At 30.2% G+C, this 20,960-nt stretch overlaps 3 protein-coding genes across 3 annotated transcripts; 1 reads left to right on the top strand and 2 right to left on the bottom strand.

The window, feature by feature from the left end:
* Positions 1-202: 202 nt before the first annotated feature.
* On the top strand, positions 203-4,609 carry SPP1 (Phosphatidic acid phosphatase (PAP2) family protein). Its single transcript, XM_047304131.2, has 8 exons — positions 203-657; positions 775-870; positions 948-1,022; positions 1,126-1,256; positions 1,566-1,669; positions 1,765-1,893; positions 2,181-2,296; positions 4,088-4,609. The coding sequence occupies exons 1-8, from the start codon at positions 490-492 to the stop codon at positions 4,487-4,489; spliced, it is 1,221 nt and encodes a 406-aa protein (XP_047160087.1). The 5' UTR covers positions 203-489; the 3' UTR covers positions 4,490-4,609.
* Positions 4,610-5,109: 500 nt separating this feature from the next.
* Positions 5,110-11,890, bottom strand: PP2A-4 (protein phosphatase 2A-4). Its single transcript, XM_047304149.2, has 11 exons — positions 11,654-11,890; positions 10,557-10,613; positions 10,081-10,164; positions 9,695-9,766; positions 7,775-7,846; positions 7,532-7,572; positions 6,901-6,967; positions 6,080-6,271; positions 5,877-5,966; positions 5,682-5,789; positions 5,110-5,596 (listed from the first exon to the last, which is right to left on the bottom strand). Exons 1-11 carry the CDS (start codon positions 11,744-11,746, stop codon positions 5,531-5,533), a joined length of 942 nt encoding a protein of 313 aa, XP_047160105.1. The 5' UTR covers positions 11,747-11,890; the 3' UTR covers positions 5,110-5,530.
* A 2,415-nt stretch (positions 11,891-14,305) lies between these two features.
* Positions 14,306-15,501, bottom strand: LOC124830360 (strigolactone esterase D14-like). Its single transcript, XM_047304046.2, has 2 exons — positions 15,087-15,501; positions 14,306-14,940 (listed from the first exon to the last, which is right to left on the bottom strand). The coding sequence occupies exons 1-2, from the start codon at positions 15,464-15,466 to the stop codon at positions 14,505-14,507; spliced, it is 816 nt and encodes a 271-aa protein (XP_047160002.1). The 5' UTR covers positions 15,467-15,501; the 3' UTR covers positions 14,306-14,504.
* Between the last annotated feature and the right edge of the window lie 5,459 nt (positions 15,502-20,960).

The raw sequence follows: 20,960 nt of genomic DNA, 5'->3' as shown, positions 1-20,960 counted from the left end.
GTAAATTTTAATGTCTCACGATTTCACTGCTTCACAGGATCCATGACCTTTTTCAGTTAAGAGAATTTCCAAGAAATGAAAAAGAACAAAGAAGATTTTTCTACCATTAACGCGTTGGAATATGAAGCTTCTTCACTGTTCTCCGCCAGCCAAATTCCACCGAATCCGTGGACTATAGTCCAAAGAATATAAAAATTCATGGCTCACAAATATCTTCCCTGTTTCTCATTATTCAAAAGCAAATAGAAAATAAATAAAAATAAAATTTTTCACCCTTTTCTCCTTATTTTTGGAGCGATGTAAAGAAATAAATAAAGTTGAATTGTATGAAGAATAGTTTCCTCTAACTTCCACGCTCCAATTTTGATTCAGCCATTCATTTTCTTGCGAGTGTCCTTTGTTTTTCTTTTTGGGTTCTTGGGTTCCTCTCTTCTTCTCTTTCCCCAAACCAACACCCAGAAAGAGGGAGGGAGAAGAAGAAGAAGAAAAATGGAGGGTGAGGGTGCGGCAGTGTGGCAAGGTGCGGTTTTGGGTGGAATACTTTTCTGGATTGTTTCTGCTTCATACCTCGACGTTACTCGCAAGCTTAGATCTTTCTTTCAACCTTGGGTTTCTCATCATGTTGAAACTCAAACCTCTGTTGTCCTTAAGATCCAGGTAACTCTCAAATTCCACCCCAATTGTCTTCGATTTAAACAGTTTTTTATTCTCTCAAAGCTCTGAGCTTTTTTAACTTTTTGGTGTACGAGTTGAATTTTTCTTTCTGGGGTGCAGAGTTACGGGTTTGGGTTCCTGGATGCACTTTTCTCAGGGTTGTCTTGCGTTGTTTCTGTGCCCTTCTACACTGGTTTTCTCCCTCTGCTGTTCTGGGTACGAACTACATGTTATGTTGGTGATGTCAGACATCTGAGAATTTGGCTTTGAAGAATTATATTTTGTTTGTGTAGAGTGGACATGGCAAACTGGCGAGGCAGATGACGTTGTTGATGGCGTTTTGTGATTATCTTGGTAACTGCATAAAGGTATTTGTTGTTTGTTCGCTTGTATTTAATGATTCAATTCAACATTGGATTCGGCCATTTGTTATATTATTAAATGCTTCTGGTATTATTTGTCACTCAACAGGATGTGGTTTCAGCTCCAAGACCTGCTTCTCCACCTGTCAAGAGAGTAACTGCCACAAAAGATGAAGAAGAGAATGCGTTAGAATATGGATTGCCTTCTTCTCACACCCTCAACACAGTTTGCTTATCTGGGTATTTATTATTCTTTCTTTTTATTTTCTTTTATTTCTATACCATATTCTGAGGCATGTCCTTAAAGTGAGGAAGTGTTTATGTCATGTTATAAAGGTTCCTAGTCTGTGGCAAGGTGACTGTTGAACTTACTTTTCTTCTTATGTATTTTCTAGTTCAAGGAAAGAAAGTAAAAATTAAATGAAAAAGTAAAGAGGTGGAAATGTGTTTGCAATGTTAGATTATCTGTTGAGAGAGATGAAACCTTTGCTTTCAACTCTTTGTGGTTGTCATTAATGGATTACTTTCCTTGGAACGGATGTTTGTCAGCTACCTTCTGCACTATGTTCTGACTCATACTCAAATTCAAGGTGCCTATATTACTTATCTTGGAATTTCTCTTGCCTTCATGCTGGTGCTTCTCATTGGTTTGGGTAGGTCTTCTATCGCTTTATATATAATCATTAAAGCTTCCTCTTGTTGGTCTATTTCACTGCAAAACAATGATAATTTTTTGGTATTTTTGCAGGAAGAATTTATCTTGGCATGCATAGTGTGGTTGATGTTCTTGCTGGCCTTCTTGTTGGATTGGTGATTCTTGCTTTCTGGCTTACGGTTCATGAACACATAGACAGTTTTGTGATCTCAGGACAAAATGGTATTCTTACTTCTAATCAAGAAATTCAGCAGATGATAACTTCGCACTTTATTATAATCACAGCACTTGATGGTGTTCAGATTGTAGAAACTACATTATTTTTTTTACATTAAAAAACTATATTCTCAAGGTATTAAAGATTCCCCCATGATTTCTTAAGCATTTTTTGCTTATAAAATGATTAAAACTATGTAATTTTTTATGTAGAACTTTCTCCACCTTTTAGTTTCTGCGATCTTGACAATTAGTCTTTGTATTCTATCTCGATTTAATCTGTTTTTCTGCAGTTACATCCTTTTGGGCTGTCTTGAGCTTCCTCTTGCTTTTTGCTTATCCTACACCTGAACTTCCAACTCCAAGCTTCGAGTTTCACACTGCATTCAATGGTGTTGCACTGGGAATTGTAAGCACTTAACTCACCCTTAGACATCATCTAAATTTGTTTCATTTTTCTTCTTTATTGTAAATGAATCTACACAAGATCAAGTAACATCTTCATAGTATGAGGATAAAACAGTTAGAACATAATTAATGAAAACAGGATTTTGGAATATAACACTCATTTGAAGTCATAGACCTAAAGATGCCCTTGTCTAGACAACTTTCAACATTAACAGCAACACCAGATCATAATTTAAAATCTAAGTGGGACTCTATCTGATTGGTTTGGATGGTGACTTCACTGAATTGACATAAACCAGCCACCTTAAATCTGACATTGTTCCTCTAATGGCATATAGTAGTAATGTTTAGGTGGAAATGCTTCATATCAATTTATGCAAAATAGCTATAGAACAGTGTCTTTGAACGTTTGATTTGGTCAGGGATAAATGCCAAGTTGATCAGGTTCTTGACCATGATCAAATTGTACACAAGACTTGACAATGTTATTGAAGGAAAAATAGGGAACCCTTAAACAGTGTCTGAGTAAGCCGTTAGTTAGGAATTGTAGCAGTCTTTAGAAAGTGAAGTAAGGGGGCAAAATGGGGAACTAAAGAGTTATTGTTAGTTAGTTTGGTCAGAAAGCTATCTCGGTAGAGCTTAGGCTGTAGGGGTATTTGGGGAAGTTAGGATCATGTTCTTTCTCAGGATTTTTCATAGTTCTCCAATGTCAACTCAACATGCAAAGGGCCAGAGAAGGGTTGTGCTATGTTTTTTGTTTATTGAATTACTATTCCCTTTAAATTTATACATTCTGATTTGAATAAAATAAAAATACTTAATTTATAATGATTAAAAAAGCTAGTCAGTAACATTAATTGTACTAATTTCATTTAGAAAATAAATGTTTTTCTTATTTTGCTCTTCTTTGAACTTGTACTTGATTTATAGCCTAGAATAAAAGAGTTATCGGGAATAAAACCCTAAATAAGCGAACGTCATTCAGAGACTGTCTCATAAAATAAGATACAAATAGTTTATATTTGTTCAATAAAATTAAAATAAATTGGAAATATTTATCCAAAGTAAGAGATGACAAATTTATAATTAATTATAAAAGTACTTAGATTTTAATATTTTTATAATTAATTACATATATTATTCATTTTAGTATAATTTGATTATTTACTTTGGTAATTATAATTTTATATTTTAGAAAATTGTAGAATGAATAAAATAAATAATAAAAACTGTGATAAATGAAGATATATGACATTTGCGATATATATTATGTAATGACAAGAAAGAGAACTAATTGTGCCTTAAATATGGTTGTAACCGCACTATTGGTAGAATTCAGAATAAAATAATTGTATAAAATTTTATTGGTTCTTGTACTTCAATTGGATAAATCCTCAATTTGTTTGGACTTTCTTCATTTTTACAATTTAATATTTGGAATACCATCTTTTCACATGTTTTTTGAATGTGCCTTTGTTCAGATTCTTTCCTTGTTAAATTATCTATTTTTTCTTGCATAGTTTTGGAAATTTTAAATTGTGCATCACTGTCATTGGAAGTGAGGAAAAAGTTATCTTAACGATCATTTTAGTTTCTACGGGAGGAAAATTAAAATGTTCCGTGAATTGACATTAGAATGGTAATAGAAACATTTAGTAGACGAATAACCCCTTGTAAGAGTGGTCTGGTTCTTGGGAAGGAAATGGTGTAAGCTTGAATAGCTTTGACAAATATATTTGATCCTAGCGTTGTTTTGTACTGTATGGTTTTATGAAATGCTGGTGTTCTTCAGGTGGCTGGAGTACAGCAAACATACCATCAATTTCACCATGGCGACGTTCCTCGGTTGTTCTCTTCAGAACTGAGTGTGCCTGTATTTGCGGGAAGGATGCTAGTGGGCATACCTACAATTCTAACTGTGAAATTCTGCAGTAAGGCTCTCGCAAAATGGACCATTCCTATGGTAGCAAACACCTTGGGCATCCCCATAAAATCAACCAGCTACATACCCACATTGAATGGATCCGCTGCAGTCAAAAAGACTGATAAGCTCAAACAAGGTTACTTGCAAAAGCTTCTTTCCCAGTATAAGGCATTCGATGTTGATACCGGAATTAGATTTCTTCAGTATGCGGGTCTCGCCTGGTCTGTAGTTGATCTAGTGCCGTCGCTTTTTTCATACATGAGTTTGTGATCACACGCTTACAAATTTTGGAAAACTTCTGTATAGCCAGATGTCATGTCATGGAAGAACTTAACAATAGTCCCCACACGGTTTATTTTTAACGTGAGAATCCGTTCCGGATGTTTACAATTTTTGCGCAAAAATGTAAAGATTTCCTCATACATATTAATTCGCCTTCAGATTACTTTTTCTTGCAATTAATATCATGCCCATAGCACGGAAATAAAAAGGCCTTGCTACTCCTATTTTTGTCCGGAACAATACCTTTGAAGTTGTAGTCTTGCACCCTATCTTCCGATAAAACTAGAGACAGAAACCAAATAGATGTAGCAAATTCAATTTTATTTTACTTTTACCATAGCCCCACATCATACCGACAGTGTTATATTTTACAAAAGCTACTTAATTTAATTAATATCAATATAAACGACAAACACATTGTGGCAACAAGTCTATCTACGTGAGCGGAGCTAACCTCAATAAGAACCCAAGAATCATATGTTAACAGCAAAATATCACGTAAAATATATTGAGAAAGATGAAAGATAGTAAACAGTGATAAGTGGAGGCTAACTTCAGATAAGCGTTAATGATAAGTTGAACATAAGGACAAAACTGAATCACTATCATGCAACTTAAACTGAAAAATGATAGAACTTAGCAAAAACATCCACGAGACAAAAAAAGTCCAGTCATATAGCCTGTAAAGCCTTGAATTAGAGTTACTGAACATGAAAAAAAAATAAAGAGGGGAAAACAAACAAAAAATATCCACATTTTTGCTGGAACAATATGAATTCTGACAGAGTCATCATCTTGGCGACGTATCCAGACAAGGTGCCCCAGCAAGTTCTCGAGTGTAACAGATCAGTGGAAAGTTACCTGCCTATTATACATCAAAGCAGTCTTTGGACAACCCCAAACGGACGAATGTGTATACCAATGGAGATAAATGCTTACAGCAATCTCATGATGAGGAAGCGCGCAACTACCTGAAATTAGTGCAGTAGAGGTAACAATGATATACCGGTATGACATTCAACAGCTACCTTATAAGAAATAATCAGGCGTTCTACGAGTCACATCAGGTTCTCCTCTCCTAGGCGCAGGTTCAAACTGCAAGAAATTCAGACAATCCAACGGTCAAGACTAAGTTCACAATGTCACCACATAAATTATATTTTGAATAGCCGAAAAAGACCTGAATAAATGTGTGTCCCTTGCAGTCATCAACCTCCAATATGGAAGCCATGTTCCCACATCGGTAACAGTAGTTTGGCGCACTAAAAATGGTAACCACCTTTTGTTCCTGTAACAAAATAATGCACATCCAAGATTTTACACCTATAATTCTAAAGAGAGCAAATGGAAGAGAATACATCAGAACAACAATTACATGAGCCCAGTTAAATCCATCCATAACCAGCTGATGAGCTCTAGCAATCAACTTGAGGCTGTTTGTGTGATTAAATTGTTCTGATATATCCTGAAAGAAATAATGTCAATTCGAATAAAAATCAAAATAATAATAATAGATCTCTAAATGCTTCAAAATAAGAAATTCAATAATGTAGAGTACGAAAATAAAGCTATGTTTACCTGGCCAAAAGTATATCCAGCACCTCGAGGAGAAATTCCCCAGCCGCATCTGTCATCTGGGTCAGACCACAATAGATCACACATGGGGCCTTCATGAGGAACTTCTTGAACACGATCAAAGTTCCGTATGTTATCAAGGGTCTCAATTGAAGGTGAAAGTCCACCATGCAAGCAGAATATTTCTGATTCAACCTGGAAGGAAATATATTAAAATAGCACCCGGATGATCAAAAGCCTCCAACTAAAATTTTAAGTAACAATGTCTAATCTCAGCTAAATGAGAGTTGTTCAATAGTCAGTCTACATTTTAGAGCGTAATAAAGACAAATTATATCCGTTGAGAGAAATTACTAGATAATCATGTCTAGTTTTGAAAATTAGAAAGATCTTTTGACGGAAACAGGGTTAAAAAACTTGCATATCTAGAAATATAATATTATCGCATTTATGCTTCACCAACTACATGTATTTGTTAAAAAACTTATCACTTCATATAATATCCCATGAAAATTGAAACATTTTGTACACCAATGTAGGAAAGTCTATTGGTTGTGAGAAAAGTACAGCTCAGATAAGGCGCACGACATGACAATATAAGGAGCAATGTTAGCATAACGTTGATTTTAACTTCTTGAGGAAGCAGCCATGCCATGTTTAAAGATAAATGTCACATGTAAAACAAGTGGACATCTGAGTTCTTTGAACCTTTTGATAAAAAGGCAAATACTAACACCTATGATATCACAAAAAGATGATGCAATGCATTCAAAAAATTCCCCCAAATTTTAAATTTTCAACAGGGTACGGAAAAGAATACTAACCAACGCTGTCAATGGGAAAAAATCAAAAAGATCTGTAAAGGTCTTCCAAACATTAGCATTACCATACCTGCACATAAATAATAAAAAAAAGTAACTGTCACGAAAGTGAAAAAAAAAACACGAAATCATATTGTATATAAGCTAGAAGCCAAGTATCTTATTCTGTTCTCTCATTACCAATGTTAACAAGAACATAGCACATTAGCCATCAATATGATATCTTATACCAAACAACCACTATCCCATCACCACTAAGTACTAAGGTAATCAGATGTTCCATTGTCACACATCCATCAATATGTAAAACTGAATTAACATAAAAATTACAGCTTAACAAGTTACATGACACCAAATCAACAGCAAGATTCAGATGCTCATCCCAAAATTACAATTCAGTACATTAAACTAACAAGAAACTAGTTAAACAAGTTCTCAAGTTGGTATTCAAAAAGAGCCTATTGCAGGGAAACGAAAAAGAATTCCTGTACGGTTGTCATCCAAAATGAAATTTGAGTGACTCCATCATGGTAACTAAAAGATCGTACACAAACAAATCTTTCTCTAGATAAAAATATCTCATGTTTGTAACTTTTGCTCCATAGAACCTATAATGAAGGTGTTGAAAACTCACTTTCGAAGGCATTCATCATAAAATCCATACACTTGAGTAATCTGCATTAACCACCGATAGAAGGAACAATTAGTTCAACAGATAATGAACATCAAACGCCCATAGAAGTCTTCAATCACAGATAAAAATGTTTAGAAACAATTTATCATCAAATATACAAGCCTAGCTAATTTCTGTGCCATGCACAAATAACTACGAGATCAAAAAAGTTATTTTTAGTTTGGAAAGAGTTCAAGCACAAACCTGACGGCTCTCATGGTTCCCTCTAAGAATAGTAATCCGCTGAGGATACCTCACTTTCAGTGCCACAAGGAGCTGTATAGAATAACTAATTAGCATGTCTAACATACACTGTCAATAAAAATGAATTAGAAACAACAATATCAAACAAAAGTAAATATCAATGTAACTTCATCTCACTCTGCATCCCAACTTAAAAGGAAAATTACGTGATCTAAAATTATCACAGCATGACTGCATAAGTAAACATGGAGAAACTCTTGAATGCTGTAAACAAGTGAGCCTCTTTCTAATAACTGAAAAGAAAGTTACTAGATGAAATATCAAGATTCAGAAAATTCTTATGTTGCTACAACTATCAACAAATGTCAAAATCAGTAAAGTTAGATGATGAATCCCGAAACATCTACTGTAAGAAATTCAACCGCATGTATTAGTTGCAGGTTTGAGATTTCATCAAAATATGACCTTTTTCAAAAGCACTACAATGCCTAAAATTGTATGTGAAACTACTTAATATGTTATTCACAAGTTGAAAAAACTAATCCTGAAAAATGATTTTAGGATAATGCAAACTTTATACAATTTTAATGCATACTGTTAGATATGTTAGACTATTAGATATCTTATCTTTATCTTTTATCTTTAAGTAGTTTGTTTTATTATATTGAACACGGTATCTAGAGCCTGGTTCTTTTAGGAAAAAATTTCATCGCCCTTGCCCACTAAAACCACCGCCATCGCTGCAGTTATAGCCACCGCTCGCCACTGTCACCAAAGCATCAGTTTTGATTGTCTCGGCCAAGTGATCATCGTACCATCAACGACTCCTTCAACAGAGCTTCTACGTGCTCTCACGCGTCTCTCGAAGTTGCAGATCTGCTCCCTTTTGTGCTGCGCGTGGTTGTGCATCCCATCTCCTCTCTAGCAACGATTCAAAGAGCTGAGCTTGCCTCTTTCAAGATTTGTGCTTGGAGAATCTTAGATTTTTAGGGTTTTTCTCTCTCTTGTTGGTCCATGGCTTCTTTTGTTGCGGTCTCTTCTGTCATCGGTGTGCCGTCCATATATACTTTTTCTCCAAAGACAAAGATGGTTTTTGTTAGTTTATTTATAGTCACGGCGGCTCTTCAACAATGGTCTCTTTATCAACTAAATGTCAACAATGTGTTCCTCAACGGTAATTTGCAAGAGATTTTGTATGGAACAACCTTTCGAGTTTGTTGCTCAGGGAGAGTCTTCTAGGTTGGTATGTCATCTTCTATATTGTCTTTATAAATTATTAACAATTTGGTATCACTCGAGTGCAGAAACAAATATTTTCACTAAGTTTTTATGGGGAGCGAAAATTAATTATATTTGTAACAAGTTTGGTACATACGATTTGTATGCACCAGCTTGAGGAGAGTGTTATATATATATTAGATTATCAGATATCATATCTTTATCTTTTATCTTAAGTTAGTTTGTTATTATTTCTTATTTATATTTTGATTTTAGTTCATATTTCTTTTATTATAAATACAATACTTTATGTGTATATTCAACACAATGAGAGATTAATCCCACATATAGTTTTTTATAAATACATATAATTCACCTTTCATCTTAGTGAGCCTTCTAAATACTGACATGTTGAAAAACATTTGCTACTCAATTATCAGGTGCCTTTGACGCACATTCTAAACCCTGAACTATTAGCTATTTGGGAATAGTTTCATTTTCTGTTTTCAACCTTATATAGAAAGAGCTATCCAAACTTCATTGAATACCACACGAGAACAAAATTCCCAACCTAGTGCATGAATTAAAAAAATGACTACCCCACGGAGAGGCTCGGGGATAAAGAGTGAATACCAAATTTTCAATAAAATTAACCATCCAAAAGTTATGAAAAACAAACAAGTTTATCTTGGTTGTACTTACAGTTACAGTCTCAACTGAATAGTAACCACGGTCCACATAATCACCCATAAACAAGTAGTTAGTGTCTGGACACTGTAAACAAAACAGGTATATTTAGAATCCATGCCTAAATAATCGTCAAAATATACTATCCAGAAGCTGACAAAAATATATCCACATAATGCATTTCAAAAATTAAAATGTTACGGAACTTTTAACAAAGTAATAGGGCCACAAAGGAGTTAATTTGTAGTTCCTGAAGTTTACAATTTACTCTTCAATACCTCTGATGCACTTCAATCTTCAAAAGCTTTTTCTTTGACAGGTCTCAATTAGTTTATTTAAGACATTCCCCAGCTGAAACAGAAGATTGAAAACAGAACCAAATTTATAGTCAGAAATTATACCTTCCCTCCAATTCGAAACAGTTCAGCAAGATCATGAAACTGCCCATGAATATCGCCACAAATTGTCACCGGGCTTTTAACAGGCTGCAATACAGGAGAGGCATACACAAAAAGTAATTAGTGTTCTCTCTCTAATAACACAATAAACTAGTAATTAACAGATGCACAGAAATACAGTGACGTAAAACATCTATACAAGACAAGAAAATTAGATCCTCCTCCAGAAACAGGCATTAAAATAGAAATGACATCAGATAAATGAATGGACAAACCCACACACAGGAAGAAAATCATAAAACTGAAAATAACTAACTTCAATAGCTCATTTATGACTTAAAAAAAATACATGCAAAGCAAGCAAGCAGAAGATTGACAACGGTGATGCACCTAAAATCAACGTTTAAGAAATAAGAAATAGAAAATGACATCATTGTAAATGAAGACATAAGTTAAAAGACGGGAAGATAGGGTTGCACCTGAACATTACTTTCATCCATTAAAATCTCCTTGGCCTTCTCACATAAAACTCTGACCTACAGGCAGAGCAGAAAACACAATCATTATTTTTTATTTTATATCTATTTCCCCCAGTGCAATAATACCACAAGTAGTTGAAAATTGAGATAGTTCCCCAAAAAAGGACACGACTGCTTAAAACAAGATATAATGAAATGATGGCAAAACCTTTCCTAACACACCTCACTCAGGTAGCAATCAAATCCAGCACTTTTACTATCTCAGTACAGTTCGAGTAAACAAACTTAGTGAGATAAGATCCTTAGTAAGGAAAGAAAAATGAAACAATCTTGCTGCAAAAGACAGACAATCTAGAAAATACCATTAAAGTAATACCTATACAATGCATCAAGCACCAGCATTCCTTTCCATTAATCTAATACTTCAACCGTAATCAGTGTTAAGTTTCACTAGCATGCCAACAGAGCCATGTCTCTCTTTAAAAATCCCTCACCAACATGCTACTCTATTCAAAAAGGGACAAGTACATTACCGTGGGTGTCTTTGGTATTGTTGCATAATCATTACTGAAATTTCACTCTGATAACCTACGGTGACCTATAAAGCAAACCGTTGCACAAAAATAACTGTCTAAGTTTTGTTCTTCTTGAATTTACCTAATGTTATATTAGGTAAGTAGCAACAGTTCACTTAAAAACAAATTTTCAGTGTCAAATAGTTTCAAGTACATATACGATTTAGCTATGACTAGCCTCCAAACGCCTAACAAAACATCCATATACCCTGTAAGAGGACACCGAATAATCTTCAGCAAACGAAACTCGTTAACAACATGCTAAAACGCCTAAAGCAGATTCCAAATCCGAAAATCGTTTCCTAGTGAACAAACACCACTAATCTCCTAATCGTCCCACATCGCATCAAAACGTAACGAATCATGGCATCTGAGTCGCCATTACGTGAAATCAACACACGCGCTGTTAGCAGCCCTCCTATTGAGCGTGAAAAGGTAACAAGTATACAAATCAAGGAAATTTGAATACGTGAGTGGCGTTTTTGTAGGTAAATGAGACAGATCGAAGGAATGGAAAGGAACCTGTTGCTCGGAGAGTGGCTTGCACTGCATTAGCTGGGAGATCTGATCGTCGACATCGTGAGAGGATTCGGAGAGCATGGAATTGGCGCCCATCGCGGCGGTGGAGAATAGGAGCGACGAATCTCCGGCGCCGTTGCAGTGAGTGAGCAAGAGAAGGTCCAAACGAAGAGAGAGGGCGCGTGAAATAACAAACAACTAAATGCTTGATTTGCACGGTGTCCAACAATCCCTTTTTCCTTTTTCTTTTTCTTTTTCAGATCTTTTTCTTTCTCAATTTACCTGTGGAGAGAAGGACTTCGCCCCTCCCAATCACGAACGGCCACGTTGTATTTTTTCTACTTAAAACGAAGTTTATTTTTATATTATTTAATTTCAATATTGGTAATTTTTTTCAACAATTTACTTATATTTTATTATTAAATTTTAAAAATTGTCTAATAAATAAGTAGCATTTTTTAAAATTTCTATAAAGCCAATAAATTTATTATCATATAGTTCTTGTAATATATTATCATATTTAATTTAAAGGTATAAACTTGTTTTAGAAAATATGTTTAAGTATTTATCCTAAAATGACTTTACGAAATATTACAATATATATATATATATATATATATATATATATATATATATATATATATATATATTAGTTACTTTTATATAAGTCCAATAATTATTAGATCAAAATTATTTATGAAAAAAGTAGTTAATGAAACTTAAATAGTTTAAAAATATAAAAAAAATATATTAAAATGTTAATATTTTCGGAATAGAGATAATTTTTTTTTATTGATTAGATAATGATATAAAAATTATGTATGGTCAACATATTCCAATTAATATATTAAACGATAATAATATAAATTACATTATTAGAAAATCCTTAATCAATAATTATTTATATCTTGTTGTCATATATTTAGATCAAGACGATATATTATTGAAATATAATAAAAATTAATTCAATAATGACGTGTTGAAACTAAATTGAAAGTATATAAACTTGGTAAATGCAAGAATAATAATGATTTGTAATTTTTATAATTATTAATTATTTCAAAAGAAAAGTATTATGTGATATTTTAACGTAAAAGTTGATAGTAAAACATTTTATTATTAGATTAAATATGTTTGTATTTTCTAAATTTGAATGCAAAATTATAATTTATTTTATCTTAAAATTTTGATAAGTCTCAATAACTTAATAATATTATTATTTTTACTTATTAAATGACGATAAAATAATATATTTATTAAAATAAAAGTGGATTAAAATTTAAAATAATAATAAATTTCAATTTTATTTTAAAGTTTACAAATTAGAAACATATTTATCTCTTTGTATTTTATTAAAAAGAAAATAAGTAAAAAAATTTGTTAAGCAAAAATAAAAAGGTACAACCATCTTTAATATAAATTAAAACTAAATATATTTCTTAAGTTATATATTCAATGGTTGAACTTAATACCAATGATATAAGAATATAAGAGGAATAATCATGAAAACAAAGTTATGCTTAGAAAATACGAATCTAGTTTATGTAATTGTTTGATCTTAGATGATTATTTATGATAATTTTAAAAATATTATAATAATTGTTTTAAAATTGTATGGATGAAGTTTTTTTTATTAATTAGTAGTATTCTATAACTTTAATAAATCACCTCTAAATTAGTTAATTACTGTATTAATCTATGTTAGAGTTATTAAATTCTCGTACAGGCAACTTAAATTAACAAAAGTACTTAGTTAGCCTACAATCCAGTATTTATTATAAACAATGTAAATTATTAAGTGTAGAGATTTCATTAAATAAAATTAAAACTTTAGTTTATTTTGTTGTGTTGAGAATGAGTAGCCTATGCCTATCTCCTTCCTCAATTATTTAGAATTGCCCCTTTTTTAAGAGCCCAAAATTTCCGGCAGACAACGCATGTGAATTACAGTACCATGTAGTTACTTTTTAGTGTAAGTAATTTATATTTAATTTAAAACTAATTAATAATAAAAATATTATATATATATATATATATATATATATATATATATATATATATATTAAAATGAGGTTATATATTTTTATAGTTAAAAAATCTAAGATTAATCTGGCTTATTAACTTTTTCTGTGAAACATAGGAATGTCTTTCTGAGATGCCAAACAGAGATAATATCAATATTATGAGCGTGGGAATAGTCAGAACAAACCCAGTATTATTTTTTTTTTACTCACTCTATTTAGTAGTTGGCAGTTTCTTCTTGCACCTTCCTATTTTGAATTATCAGTTGATTTTCTTAAACGTTTTATTTACTAATCGAATTAATACTTAAAATTAAATTTATTCAAAGACCGAAAAAGTGAGTCAACTTTTAATCAACTTTATTTATTCTATTTTTCTCTTTAATATAAATAAATTGTACATATATTTATCAAATTATAGTATTTTTTTCATCCTTTCATTCTGAAAAACAAGTCATCTAATTTAAGTTAAAAAATACATTCAATATTAAAAAACGAGCTAATAAATAAGAATTATAAATAACATAAAGTAACATGGCATCTATTAATCGAACAGTTGCAGTTAATTGTATACTTACATCTAACTTTTTTATTATTAATTAGAATTTTAAGATATAAAAAAGTGACAACAGAATAAGACTACAACATAATATTTTAATTAAAGGTATTTTAAGAAGAAATAAAAAGAAATGACAATAAATTGTAGTAATAATAAATAACTAAACTGCTAGAGACTCCATGTTCCCTAATTAACGGGGTCTCTAGGATTATTCTATTATCATATTTTGTTAACTTTAATATTAGGTATCGAAATCATATATCAGACTTTTATGTCAGTTGAGAGAGAGTGTATCCTTAAGAACTTGCAGCAACAAAGTAGAAGCTGTCAACTGAGGAAAATGACCTGGTACTTCTAGAATTTTGAGTTTGGAAGGAGTGCCCAGTTTTTTGTTCATGTAGAAAGCAACATTTACAGGAACAATAGGGTCTTTTCTGGTATGAATTATGGTGCAATGAGGCACACGAACTCGTGACAGAACCCATCTGAGGTCACTTAGAAACACTGTTTTAGCCACACTCAGTGCAACTTCTGGTTTCATTCTTAGCAGACTCTCTTCAAATTCTGCAACTGCAGAAGGATCGTTTGCGCTGATGGCGTATGGAGCGAATCCGTGTGCCCAACCTGAAAAGTTCTTTTGCATTGATTCAAAGATTGTCTGCAGTTCTGATGCAGTGAAGCCTCCTTTGTACCCTTCTTCGTTCAGATACCTAAACAAAGTTTCAACAAAACGGAAAAAAGATATTTGATACTATTTTCGAAACTTAACTGAAATTTATCAGAAAAAATGGTTTTTCTAGAAAAATTCACTGAATAAAAAATTTGTTATTGAAAGAAAAAGCAGGAGAGAAACTACCTTGGAGAAGCACCTAGGAGGACCAGATGTTGAAAGAGTTGTGGTCTCTTTGTTGCAGCTAAGGCTCCAATCATGGCTGACATGGAATGGCCGACGTAAATAGTTTTCTTCAAATTGAGCTGATCGAGAAGGCACACCAAGTCATCAGCATATGCATCGAAAGTTGAATACTTGTTTGGATTATAAAGGGAAGAACTTGCATTTGGGGTGAAAGGCAAATCGAAAAGTAGGATCTTGAAGTAGCATGCAAGGAAGGGAATAAGATAATGCCACACAGTTTGGTCTGTGCCAAATCCGTGAGCCAGAACCAAAGTTTGAGTGCCATTTCCACTGAGATTAGCATTTAGAGCATCGACTATGCCTCGGCACACTGTTCCCATGTTTGTTCAGCAATGGAACAGAAGGAAGAAATTAATAGAGACATGCTTGTCTGGAGGCTAAATATATAAGACAACCTTATAGAAAAAAATGGGAAAAAATAGTTCGAAAAAGTGCTCAATTGACGGTATTATGCACGTCACTTTCTATACAACTAAGCAACTTTATATAATTATGAGACGGATGACTTTGCTCGCGCATCCTTTTTACATTAATTTCAATAGTTTTGTGATTTTTGGGAGAAAGATTCTAACAAATAACTCTTACATCAGAAGTAGATTTTAAATTTAATAATTTATTTGAGAAATAAAATTTATATTATTTATATATTATAAATTGGTATTAATTAATATCTAATGGATGAGAGAGTTTCAATACCAACTATTATTACAAATTTACATATAATATTCTTTAGTTCATTCAAACTAATATACAGTCACCAATTGATCTTAACAGAAATAAGATAGTTTTGGTATCCCACTTTGACATCGGATCTACAAACGTTTCTTCTTCAAAGAAATTAGACATTAAAAGTGTGTTTAGTTTGAAAATAATATTTTAATCCTTTAAAATTGTTATTTCAGTCAACAAATAACTGTCATAATAAATAAACTATGCAGAAAATATGATTGTTAAATTCAAGTATTAGTTTTAAAGTTTCATGTTAAATAAAAATAAAAAGTAATTTATTATATAAGGAAAAAAGACTTATAAATATTTTGTATTAAAACTGACGTCAGATTTTTTATATAATAACTTATATATTATATTGGTGGTAAATCTTTTGAATCCACCTCAGTTAATTTTTTTTCAAGTGATATTTGGTATTAGACTCATAAACAATTAACAATAAAAGAAACAAAATTGAGTAGCATATAAAAAAATCATAAACATTAGTGGTGCAGCTATATGTTATATGACAACTCATATAACTTATGGGTAAATATGCCTAATCTATCTCATTTAAAATTTCACAACAATTAAACTATTTTTTCTTGTTTTTAGTTGTACGAATACATTAAAATAAATCGTATCAATTTTACAGTAAAACACTATTTTTTTTTACATATTTTTATTCATAATTCTATTTTTCTTTTTTCTCTGTATTATCCTTAATTAAAACATAAATTTTATTTATTTTTTATTTCCATTCATTAGTTTCTGTATTGTATCCAATTTATTTAACTCCTTTTGAACAGAGATATCATTGCATTAAAAACGTTGACAAATGACACAAATATTTATCCATATGAATGAATGATTTAGAGCACAGCATGAATGAATCCCTTCAAATTCAAAGTCCAAGATATTGGCAAAAAAGGAAAAGGTTGCTCAGCCATCACAACCACTTCACAGAATTTGCAGATTTTCATATTAATTACGAACAATCTATCTAGCAATAAAAAAAGAATCGCAAATTTTTTGGTGATTTTTCTTATTGTTTTAAAAAAAATTATAGAATACTTTTTATTTACATTTAATAAGCTATTATAAAACTAAATGTTAATTAATATTTCAGAAAGTATATTCATATATTGTTATTATAGTACGTTTAGTAAAATTGACTTAATTTCAAGTAATGTTATATTTAAATAGTTCAGACACTTTAATATGTATTTTATCTCCTTCAAATTTTTCAATAAGTGTATTAATTGATTACTGATTTAATAAATAAATTGCAAATTTAATCTTTACAAATTTATGATATGTATAGTTAGCGATCGCAAAGATGAACATAACATCTTGTTTAATAATATAAATTATGAAATAAAATATTATAAAATTAATAATGCAAAATAGATAATTAAAATATATATAATATCAATGCAGTTATCTTAATACAATAATCATAATAATAAATATATATTAAAAAATTAAACAAAGTTAAATTCTTTCAAATGATTTATAAAAAACTAATGTTGTCTAAAGTTTTTTAAAAATTTCTATACATAAGAATCACTGTCAACAAAAAAAAGTTACAAAATAGCATAGCCCTCTTCTTCCAAAGTCGCCTATATCTTTACAGTAGTAGTGATCATTGCAAAAGTGATAAACAAACACACAGATACTTAAAACACACGAAAAAGGTAAGTTAATGTACAAAAGAGTTATCTAATACCAAATAAGTCATGTTATAGATACAATTTAAGCATAGATAGACACAATATAAGAATATGCACATAAGTAAGATATTCTAAATTCAATTATATGGATACATATATTGACATCAGACTCATTGGAGGCGTGCACTTGTGATTATCTCTACTACTCTGCAAAGTTATTGTCAATGAATTTCACACACAAGGTTAATCTCCTTCACATATTATGCCAAACAAAACCAATAGACTAGAACTTCTTGATACTATTCACCACATAAAACATTATACTCTATTTAACATGACACTTAACATTTCAAATAATTATGCATCTTTGTTAACTTTCAATAACTAGATGGTTAAGAGAAAAACAAATATTTTAGTCTATTCATGATTTTCTTTTTCTAACATGATCGACTAAAATTTTTTCTTAACATTTTAAAGAACTGTGAAATATTACAGGATAAAAACCATGATACATTTTTAATTTAATTTACAGTAATTTCTTTTTAGTACACTGGCCTTTAAACATGACCAGTTGATTTAATAACAAAGAGTGTGGGTAACTTGACAATCAAGTTTTTCACTCAATATTTTTATCATTATATGCACACGTAAAAGTACTACAACCATAGAAAAGTTTGAGTAAAATACTAATCTTGTATAGCCATAAATGAGTAGATAAATATTAAAAAAATACATTATTTATTAAGAAAATCTAGATATATTATTCCTAAATTTTATATATATATATATATATATATGTATATATATATATATATATATATATATATATATATATGTATGTATGTGTGTGTATTTTTTATGGCCGCCTGGTGAAGGTATAATAAAACATTTTTTGTCAATTTTAGAAAAAGAATAATTCCACTTATTTTACTATATTGCTATGTTAAAATAATACCATTTAAAAAAATAAATAATTTTATGATTTGAAATAAATGTATGTGGTCATTATTTTTAAATAGAGAGATTATATAATTATTTTAGAGAGATTGTGTAATTACATATTTTATTAAATAAAAAGTGTTTCATATGTTAAAAAATAGAATTATTCAATAAAAAATGTCAAAAAATAAAAAATAAAACAATTATATTTTAAGTTATAATTATTGACATGATAATTTTATTTTACATAAGTAAAAAATCAAATAACACATTTTTTACCAAATAAATTGTGCAGAAAGTGTAAAAAAGTATAAATAAGACGCGTGAACCCGTATTCACAAGTAACTAAATATAACTCAACTTAATTTCATAAAATATATATAATTAACTACTATTTAATAAATAAATTATACATTGTCATATAATAAATATAATTATCCCTTGTCTATTGAAATCTTTTATTTTATGAAATTACAGTTTTTCAACTTCTTAATAACTAATCCTAATTATTATTACATTGTGTTGTTAAACAAAATTCAACTCACAGAGTATTTAACTAAACTCGATTAACTCACATTAATTACACTTTTATGTTATAAGCATGCATTAAATATTTGTTTTATTTTAATATACAAGGACTAACTTTTATGGTTAAGGTTCTTTGCAGTGATTGTAGAAGCAATAATCATATTGGTTTGAGTTTTATTCATTTAGCTTCAATCTGCAACCTTTATTGGTTATTATTTTTTATAATAAAATATATTTAAATTTCTTTAAAATATTCAAAGATTAGTTTAATATATTTTTTTAAAATTCTGTTTACTTTATATTCTTTTAATTTGAAATGTGTGATTTGAATTTTTTTTTCCTCATAAATCACTTAAAGAATAAAAAAAAAAGTGATTTTCAAAATGAAAAAAAACACGAGATTTTATTTCCCCGTACATCACGGCAAGCATAAAGTCAACAGTTGACTTGCAAACCCAATAAAAGCAGCATCAATGCAGCCACCATACTTGCTACACAATTTATTACACCACATTCGTAATTATCTTATAATATATTTTTTTTATAAATTGCATTAATTAATTTTAAAATTTTGCTAATATATATATTAATTACGGATGGCAATACACGTTTAGATTGAAATTTTAATCGGTCAATTCGTTATGATTTGCTATTTCATATTTTTAGATAGAAATTAAAATAAAAAATAGTTTAAGAAAATTATTTTTTGTGTATTATTTGAAAGATGCAAACATATATTATAATTTTTGAATTATTAATTATAATGTAATAAGTTAGCATATAGAAACAATAATTATTTTAATTTATTTGATAAAAAATATTAATCAATCAATTAAAACTTAAAAAATATTCACAACATATTTTAATATATATTTATATATAATTAAAAAAAAAACTAGTGAATCAACTTGTTTTTTAATAGGACGAGTCGGAATTTTTAGTCTGTTTTTACATATTAAGCCAAAACTAACTAAACTGTTTACACCATTCATATATATAATTTGTTTTTGTTCTTTGCAATTTGAATGAAACATGACATATTTTGTCGGCTTCAAACATTAAATAAACTATTATTATGTTTTTATTTGGAAGACTGTTTGTACAAGCAAGAGTCATTTAAGTGAAAAAGGTTATTTTAGTGTTACCAAAGAAAGTATGCAAGTGTGAAAAGGTAGCATTGAAGAATATGTTGAAGATTCTCTATGAGATGAATAAAGAAAGTGAAATATAATAATTGAGTTTTTAGAATTGACTTTATAGTTAAAAGCAACTAAGACCTTTGTACTAAGGAAAGGTTTTATCTTTATGAAAGAAGGAACGTTTTAATGATTTGTGGGATTTATAAGGTAAGGATGCTATAGATTCGTTAGACTCAACTTTCTTATTGTGAACTTTGACATTTTGTTATGCCAAACATTTTCAATATATTTTATTCACTTTGATTGTGAATGTAAAACACAACCATAAGTTTTTTCAAGTCAAACATAATACAACGGTAAAATGTGTACACTATCCAAACCTCTCAAATGGTTTGACCATTTTCTTTATGAAAAAAAAGGAAAAATATTTGTTAGTGCTAAGGAAATATCCACCGACTTTTTGTTAGTTGCATCGAATTGTTTAGAATGAACTAAACTTGAAACTTTAATTGGATCGTATCCCATAAAAAAAAACTAGTCTACATTTCACAATATATGTTAAAATTAGTATTTTATGTTTTTTTTATCAATATCGATTATTTTCTCAGCTTACATACTTTATAACTAGAATTCCAATTAAATACAGAATTATGATCTCACTTTTTTATTTGTCTCAGGCATTAATTTTAAATTTTAATCAAATTTAATTTTTACCGACTTCAAATTAATTAAACCTTCTTAGTTTGCATAAACACTTTAGTTTTAGTTTCTCTTTAGTGAGAGAATTCTTTTAGAGGGATTTAGGATTTCATATTTGAGCACAGATT

This window comes from Vigna umbellata, chromosome 5 (assembly GCF_029865625.1).
Source record: "Vigna umbellata cultivar VRB3 chromosome 5, Vumbellata_1.0, whole genome shotgun sequence".
Lineage (NCBI taxonomy): Eukaryota > Viridiplantae > Streptophyta > Magnoliopsida > Fabales > Fabaceae > Vigna > Vigna umbellata.
Note: the sequence above shows the minus strand (reverse complement) of the source record. Positions and strands in the feature narration are given on the sequence as shown.